The sequence below is a fragment of the Galleria mellonella genome, unplaced genomic scaffold, assembly GCF_026898425.1.
Source record: "Galleria mellonella isolate WM207_F2 unplaced genomic scaffold, CSIRO_AGI_GalMel_v1 utg213, whole genome shotgun sequence".
Taxonomy (NCBI): Eukaryota; Metazoa; Arthropoda; class Insecta; order Lepidoptera; family Pyralidae; genus Galleria; species Galleria mellonella.
This window is the reverse complement of record NW_026442039.1, coordinates 3163137-3172667: the sequence shown is the minus strand read 5'-3', so window position 1 is coordinate 3172667 and position 9531 is coordinate 3163137. Positions and strand designations below refer to the sequence as shown.

The following is a 9531-nucleotide window of genomic DNA, read 5'->3' as shown; positions in this document are numbered from 1 at the left end:
TACCTAGTGTAAAATTGATTGGGCATTATCGTGAAGGTGGACAATTACGTAGGAATAAATATAAATATAAATGATCTTATATATGCATATATATATATACGTGTATATGTATTAAAAAAATTTAATAAGTAATATTATAATTATGTGAAGCTGAGAAATAAGATAGTGAAGGTCCTTCGAGAAGTCGTAACACAAAACGGTTACATACTTAAGTTATTAATTTCGAATCGTAGGATATAGCAGTGAATTTAGAAGGCTCAGACGCATAACACCTTAAACCTCAAGAAGTGCAACACATGATTAGTATCATAGGTGACACAGTGTATTCTGTTATCTATAGTACTGTTCATGTCTATAGGCGACGATTACCACTTTTTACCAGTTGAGCCGTCAGCTCGTTTGTCTTTATAAGTTGCGAAAAAAACAATACATATATTTATTGAGTCCACTTAATTGCATTGATAAGATTACAGTGAATTTACTGGTGTCGGTCACCATTGTTTATAAGCGCATTATTTTAGGTATTGGTAAATGATAAAAATAGATCTTGGCCATAGCTTAAAAAAATAAGGACAGTGGTGCAAAGATGAGAAGTGACAATGAAATTACAGAATAGGAAGGTATAACACCATAATAAATAGGAGTGGCCACGCATGGGAGGTACCATAGTATGACAGTGTATTCTTAGTGTCCACGATCCTGTTTACCCGTATGTGTTTAACCCTTTTTCGCTTGATTTTTTTATTGGTGAAATAAATCAAGGTGATATAATTCATGTTCAAAATTAAAGAAAAAATAGTTATAAAAATAAATTTGACAGCTATGTTTTTTTTTTTTTTGCAATGAACATTAAAAAGATATCCAGATAGGATCAACTTTAAGTGAACTTGTTCTTTTATATAATTTTTGGGCATTCAATGTTATGATAGAAATTTCCACCATTATGCAAAAAAGGGTTAAACAGTGATCTTGATATTTCAGTTATATACTTTATACTTCATCATAAATACCTCCACAATACTCTCTAACTATGGGGCAAGCAGAGAAGTTTATTTGTTTTATAAGTTCTTATTTTTTTTTTTTTTTACTTATTTTATCTTTTTTTTTTTTTTACAACACAGGGGGCAAACGAGCATGCGGCTCACCTGATGGTAAGTGACTACCGCCGCCCTTTCATCTTTCTGTAATCTGTTACAATATAACTTAATGAAAATATCAACAAACGTATAATTGAGCGGACCAATATATAACTTTCTGGTGGTAATTTAGGATCAGTAAAGTACATCAAATTCAACGTTGAAGAGAACAGCGCGGATTCCCGATGACATTTTTATGAAAAAAGGTGGCTTTATATTTTTTGTCCTTATGGGAACGCCATAATAAATATACGTGATGGTTAGCATATTCCGTAGTTCATTAGGTGGGTTGTCAGCTTGTATGTCATCGTAAAAAAACTAGTATTATAAAAAATTAAAACATAATATCGTAATATACAATTTATTAACGATAATTACATTTGAAAATGGCACAATATCACATTGCTCTGATTTGATTACATATTGATGTTGTCACCCATCAGTTCTTCTGCAAAATAAAAGAAACTTTTATTACTACAATCGTTTCGGTATTCAATCAAAATATCTCAACTTAATATTATAATATAAAGGAGAAATATTTAACTTTTCACTTTGTAATGAATAAACTTATAAACATTTAGCCTATTTTAAAGATATTTTTCTATACAAAGCTATATTATCAGGAGTAATATATTCTGTATTTTATTAAAAAAAAACCGTGCTTAGTCAAAGCTTATCTCTTGTTTATGCTAACGTTATAAAAAGGGAAGATTTGATTGTTATTTTTGTGATAATTTTGGATAAACTCAAAAAGTACTCAATCGATTTTAATGAAATTCTTCTATCATATATATATATATATTCGAAAATTCTATCTACTCATGCGAAGTCGGGCCGGGTCACTAGTATACTATATTATAAAATATAGACGGTAAAATAAAGAAACAGCCATCTATTCGATGTGATGAATAGCAGCATATGAATTAACTAATATTTATATATTACTCGACCCCAAATAGTGCTGAAATTAAGGATTGGAAGAAGAAGAAGATATATTACCAGTGGGGCCGCCTTGTTGCACGGTGAGCCCTTGCGTACAAACCGGAACAGAGACTCGGCCATGTTGCCTGGAGTCGGTGTGGAGCATTCCTCCAATGATTTTATGATACAAGTCGTCAGCTCATCGTATTTGCCACATTGCTCCTATAAAAAAGAAAAATAATATTTTCAGTGTGTTCAGCCTTCTTATTAACTAACTTCCAATAAAAGAAAGAATGTTCATTAAACGTGATGTTTATTTAATTTATAATTTTTTTTTACGTCAATGCACCGCCATTTACTTTTTCTGTTTAGAGTAATAGTTGCCTCGTAGAGAATACCATCAAGCATTAAGTCCATCCTGTAGATATATTTTATTGTGTGCATAAGTATAAATAAGCAAATAAATATTTACTTTTTCATTATATTTATTTAAATAGTGGTATTGATATTTTAGTTATATATTTCATATTCATAAATACTTCTAACCATGGCGCAAGCAGAGAAGTTTGTTTATTTGTTTTATAAATTCTTAAATTTTCCATTTTTTTCTTTTCTTTCTAAATTTCTCTTTTTATAATCTGTTATCATACAACTTAATAAAAATATAAGCAAACGTATAATTGGGCCTACCAAAATATAATTTTCTGGTGGTGCTTTTAAGGTACATCAAATTCGACGTTAAAGTCAAAAGCGCGGATTTCCGCGGATCGATACGAAAAAAGGTGGCTTAATATTCTTCGTTATTAGGGCAACGCCATAAAAAATTACACAAGCCTGTCAAATAAATTATAGCCGGCGTTGAATAGTCTCTCTATTAGAAGATAATATAAAATGACTACTCACAACAAGGGTAAGACTCTGAGCCGCTTCAACACTGCCTACATTATTTTTGAGTTTCTCAGCGCATGCACGGATACCCTCCGATTTCTCTTGGAAACATTCGGGGCCTCCTTCGGCGATGAACACTGAAAATGACACAATATTAAAGCAATACTTAAATAGAGAAAGTAGAGGAGGCTTGGAGAAATTTGAGTACTTTGAAGAATTTTGGTATTTGTAAAGAGTATCTCATCAAAAACATAAATGTGAAATCAGAGCCAAGTTCAATATTACCAATATGCGTCTTTTTGATTATGCTGAAAAAGAATTGAGATCTATATGGGTGTCTAGTTCTGTGTAGAAAATCTTAAAATTTATAAGTTACAAGAACATGCAACATTATAAAATTAATTTATATAACAATTTCTTGTTTCTTGGTACTACTATCAAGTTTGCTACTTAATCCGTCCGTCCGTTATATGTCCGTTTTAACATTTTAAACTATTAATATCTTACATGAATTACTATAATATAATTAGATATAAAAATTTCAATTATAGAGAAGTAAGAATGATTGTGATTTTTTTTTATGTCGCTTATAATGACAAAAGAAGCTGACGGCATGATGGAAAGTGGTAACCGTCGCCTATAGACATGAACAGTACCACGGGCATAACAGAGTATATTGTGTCGTCTACGATACCCTTTATGACTTCTGTGCAATAATATATTAAAGGCTCATAATGATAATAATATAAGTAAATAATAATATTATTAATCATATCACAAGAAGGGGTCACACAGAGCATATCGATAACTATGTTTATTGGATGCTTGGTTTCTACATTACAACATTTTTATCATTAGAATTAGACCAAACGAGCGAATACTTGTTCAAACATGGCGCGATCAATTAATAAGTATGGGAGGCTCAAAATTTCTGTCGTTTTTCGTCTAGTTTTCTTTTGAAAAAAGATCCACCATGAGTCACAGTACATTGTATGATGTACCATGGACATATTTATAAGCTACGGTTGCTATCTACTAATAAGAATGCCGCCAGCTTGTTTTATCATTCTAAATTCCATAAAAAATAATCCTTTTTTATGCAATTTAGAATGGCAAACTGACGGCTCACCTGAAGGAAAATGGTAACGGTCGCCTATATATACGTATATGAATAAGACAAAATGCACTGTGATGCTAACAGTACGCCTCATGCGTTGTTGTCCCTGAGGACTGCGATGGGTGCGATGCGATGGGTCCCCACCCACCCACAATTACATGGTACGGAGGCACAGATCTGGTAGTGGCAGATATGGTAGTGACCATACCCATTTTCATTTTTACACCTGAATTATCATCAACAAGGGTCTGCATCATTATTTCAATATCCACTACTGAAGATAGATATACATGAATACTTACAAGCAATTCTATCACCATCCTTATAACATATGAAGTCGATGAGCTGATCTGCACCATTGTTAATTGGGCCAACCTGTTCCCGGACGCTGGCCTCGAGGCAAGGTGTCGCAGACGTGGTAAGAGTATGGATACAGGTCTTCAACTGTGGTGACTTAGCGCAGTACCTGTTTTTTTAAGACAATAATAAGTATCATATAATTATAATTTTCTTACCCTATTAAGGCTGAATATCTTCTGTTATGAGGAAACATTAAATATTTGCCGGACGGAAAATTTGTGTTAAAGTCATCTATTTGAGTAACTCTGTCCCACTCGTGTTTTTAGAGCTAATCAACTGTGCTAGCATAGCTCTAAAATTCTTAGATGTGAAGGTATAACTTCTCAGCCTTGCAATTGCATGGCACGAGGAATACCATACCACACCATATCACGGGGTATTGTGTCATATCTATGGTGTCATTCATGTTTATAGACGACAGTTAACAATTAAACAGTTAGACGATTTTTTATCAAGTCAGTCATCACTTTATTTACCATTCCATGTAAAAAAACGATCTCATACATTCCAGAAGTATGTTCAGAATACCAAACATGCTACACACATGAGAACATAAACGATGAACAGATTTTAAATGAATTCTAAAAACAGATTTTATGGGCAACGTGTAAAATCATCATGCATTTCTAACAGAAATCTATTTAATTAATATTTTCTAAAACTATTTTTTAAACAAAATTGAACCGTTAAAAAGTTGTTTATAATTATCTACTTACTTTCCAAAGACTTCATCGAGAGCGCCATTGGGCTTGGCATCTTCAATCTCTTTCTTGATAGTCGAGAAGTCGAACAATCCTTTGACACATTCAACAAAATTTTTCGCTGCATTCTGCAATAAATAATATTCAATAAGTAAAGATTAGATAATCTAATCTTTACTTATTCATTCATTTTTAAATCATGAATAAATGTCTCTGAACATTTGAATTTTAAAATTCATATACTTAAGAATATTACCCTGGGATACCCGGGGAGCATCATCGCCATAATATAAATGGGTGTTCGTAAGTGTAGATAAAGGAAGATCCAAAAAAGAATGAAAGGACTACACAGTTCATTCTGACCTTGTCATTTTTCATACGAAAAATATCATGACCAGAAAGGGAATGAATAGTAGATGCAAATAGAGATAAATGGACGAGGAAAACATGATTACACTGAATGGGAATGAGAACCTTTTTCATCTAAATTCACTGGCATATTAAAATTATTTTCCAGAGAGGCCCTGACCCTTTAAAAAGATACATTGTATAAATACTATCAGTCATGTCTTTGCGCAAAGTTAAAAGCACGGCCTGAACTGAGCACCAGACAATTCTGGAATGGGCACGACTCACCAGTCTCCACCTTAAATGTACCGATGGGTAAGTTACATATATGCATACCTCAACATCTTGCGCCTTATCCTCAGCGCCGTTTTTCTTACATTGCGCCTTTAACGTATCTCTGATTTGTTGTGTTGTTTGCTCATTAACAGCAGTAGCAATGTCATCGCACAAAACACCTGAAATTAATGATATATTTGTTACTCTTCCGTCAATCATCCCTTTATTTAGTTTTTTAACGTCTCTTTCGGTCATGCTTATTCGTTTATAAAATATAAACAATAACATATTTTTATAAAGAAAATATACGCACAATGCACTTGTGTAATTTTCTTAAAGATCGATGAATAAACGTATTACTAAATATAATAATAATTACTAAAATACAAATAAGGTCTCAATTTCAATTATAAGTACCCCTAGACGTTAATTATTTCCTTTAGTATCTCATGTTGAGAACGTTAAAGAAATAAATATTTTAAATGAAAATCATAAAATACTAATACCAATTGAGGCTCGCCTTACACTCGTTACAAAGTCCTTAAGAAACTCAGAAACTGAAACCAAATCGGAAATCAAACTCTATAAGAATCTAAAATTGAGAATTTGAGGTGTGCATCCGAATATCCTACGATTTAACAAAATCGACTTATTAATAATAAAAGTTTAGAAAAAAAATCTTTGATGTAGCAACTTATAATTTAAATATTTAGTTTTATAATTAACACACAACAGGACTTTTTTGTTTTATCTTTGAATATTAAAATGTAAGTTGAACTACATTATAATGCAGAGGTCAAAGTCAAGTCACAAAAACTTCAGATAGCTAATTTAAGTAAATACGAGATAATAAAGAAAATAGGCAACTTGGCAACATTATTTACGATAATATATCATTGGGTCAATGACCTCTCTATTTTTATCTGAAGTTAATATTGCGTGTCTTCTGAAAATGTATACAAATTGGAAGCCCTAAACATCAACAACTCAAGATCATTACAAAGAGTGTCGTTTGTAATTAAACATTATTTTACCTAAATTTTTACATCCGCAATCTAAACATAGTTTATTGACGTACTGACTGACACTATGATCATTTACTCTAATGGCTAATTGATTGGTCCGAGAACCAAAGCTAGAGACATGTGACATTCCGACGGGATCCTATACCGCAAATCTATTAAGGGTTATTTCCATGTACATGGTGTGTAAGCAAGTTGATAGGCTTTAAGTAGTCTTGCCAGTTCTTCTTTGCTGACTCTGCTTGCTAAACTGGACGATAAGTTTTAAAAAAATTACGTTAATAAAATTATTCCTTTATGAAGAAATTTTAATTTTTTTGATTTCTATCCTATCAAAGATATGATATATCTATGTATATAAAACTTCATTTAAATCTTTTCAGCTACTGATTTACAAATATTCACATTAATAGATCAATAAATTGAACTGTCTCGAAGTTAAATGAGTTAAACGAATAGCTGATAGCGTGTTATTAGACTGCAATAAGCTAAATATACCGCACTAAGTAGGTATAATGTTGGCGTTCATTTGATGAGGTAAATTGATAAATGGGGCATCACAGGAAGAGGGGAACATAGAGTTTAACGCTCGATAGGGTTCAGACAGTAGTCAGTCCTCACAGAGCAAGTGATCATGTTATTTAAGAATCGGCACTATCTTAATATTAACAAAATTGAAAAATGAATCTATGCAACCAATTAGAAGTATCAACACAATAAAAAAAAAAAAAACAATTTATAATATGCCTTGATTTTTAATCAAAATTTTTACATTCAAATTCAAAATAAATTTTATATAAGTAGACGTATACAAAATACTATATAAAGCTCTTTTAAAAATATCGATATTTTGTTCAAAATATTTACATCGATGGATGATAAGAGAAAGAAATAATTGCTATTTTATAGAGTAAAATTTTAAAATACAGTAAACTGGTTGCATAGATTTCATATAAATGTTTTTTGTTTAATGTGGCTTCCCTAGCACTGTCAGTAAATATGGAAATCAGTAATTTAAAAATAAAAAAAGTAATATTCAAAAATAAATATTCAGGTATTATAAAAATCAGCTATTTGTTTATTTAATATTTCTTTTTTTAGTTTCACCGTTGTGTGTGTATTAATCTTGATAAAAAGACACGCCTGTTTTGTTTACTAATTGAGACAAGTATATAAAAACAGATTAATAAAGCAAATTAAGAAAATCGTCGATATAAATGAGTAAGTATGTTTAAATACAGATAAGTGGGGAGATATTTTATCTATAGGTATACCGTGGAAAAATATAAGCAAATTAAATGTTATCCATTTAGTAAACAATTTTAACTTTGTTTATAGGATTACGATAAAAAAATTGATTATTTTATTACTTAGTCAGCACCTACGAATTGAAATTTATTGAGGATGGACGCCTTTAAGGTTGTTCTGAATAAAACTGCATCAATGGACAAATATCAAAATACAAAACTATAATAAAAAAATGTAGTCAAAAGCTTAAGAAAATGCATTGAAATCAACAGATTTCATTACAAGTGATGTTTGTAATATCAAATGTAAACCATTTTATTTAGATCGTTGGCTAACTACGAATATAAATGCATTGTGCATATAAAAAGAGTGAGACCGTACTTTTGGAAAACTTTAGTATGTTTTACAGTGAGCGTATATAGGTTGTAATGTAACGGATGAATTAATGTAAGAATTTGTATGTTTAATAATTCAAAGTACATTTAGTAAATATCAGTAAACTATATTTGCGGGTAGTGTTATTATTTTTTTTAAACAACTACCCATCTAAAGACTACTGTAAATTATGTATCGGTACATATAAAAGTTTTACTAAGCACTGAATCTAATAAAAGGTATTTTAAATTGTCAAAATATAATTGTCAAAGTAATAAAAAATTTAAGATTCAAAGACACAATTTCAAAATGCCACTAATATCATCTAAAATCATAAAGTCATATCGATACTAGTACGATATGTCATTTTAAAATTCCCTAAATTTTATAACTGAAAGGAGAACAGATTGCATCCTATTAGATTAACTTCCAAGCGACCTCTTTGGAAATTAAACTAACATTAATGCACTTCGCAACGATGGGACAACTAAACTAATAACTCATGGTTGCATCCTCCACTGGTGCCCCACCATCGTATACTATAGGTGCACCATTCAATCTTTTATCCATTAAAACAAGTTCTAATTTGAAATGGACCCTAGTAAATTGCTTGTGCATAGTCATACTACACAACAGTTTATTTACAATTAATTACAACGAAAAATTATAAAAAAAAAAAAATATTCGAGGTAATGTAATTCAGAATTAATTTTAAATAGACAAATTCCTAAATCAGCACAACTGTAAATTGAATCATCAATCTCAGCAATTAACTGTATAACCACTTAAAAAAAATTATAACAAAAAATATAAACAATACATACCAACTGCCAAAATGGTTACAATGATCAGTTTCCACATCATGTTGAAGCACAGTGACTTATATTGTAGATAGATAGATATGTGTACGCTATTTACCCCCGGGAGTTCGATGACAACTGAACCGCAGTAGCTGATCGGGACGCATATATACACCTCCTAATAATACGATGTTCTACGTTGACTCACATACCCACTATTCTCCGATCATACGACAATAATATCTAAAGAACACCATTCACGAACCGACGAAAGTTGCTATTACTTTCCGATTCGATCGTAATCGATCGATAGATCCTACATGACTGTTAATAATTCAG

At 31.2% G+C, this 9531-nt stretch overlaps 1 protein-coding gene across 1 annotated transcript; it reads right to left on the bottom strand.

Annotated features, from left to right (window-relative positions):
• Positions 1-1483: 1483 nt before the first annotated feature.
• On the bottom strand, positions 1484-9373 carry LOC113511606 (27 kDa hemolymph protein-like). Its single transcript, XM_026895261.3, has 7 exons — positions 9217-9373; positions 5808-5926; positions 5139-5251; positions 4365-4528; positions 2961-3082; positions 2136-2279; positions 1484-1584 (listed from the first exon to the last, which is right to left on the bottom strand). Exons 1-7 carry the CDS (start codon positions 9254-9256, stop codon positions 1576-1578), a joined length of 711 nt encoding a protein of 236 aa, XP_026751062.2. The 5' UTR covers positions 9257-9373; the 3' UTR covers positions 1484-1575.
• Between the last annotated feature and the right edge of the window lie 158 nt (positions 9374-9531).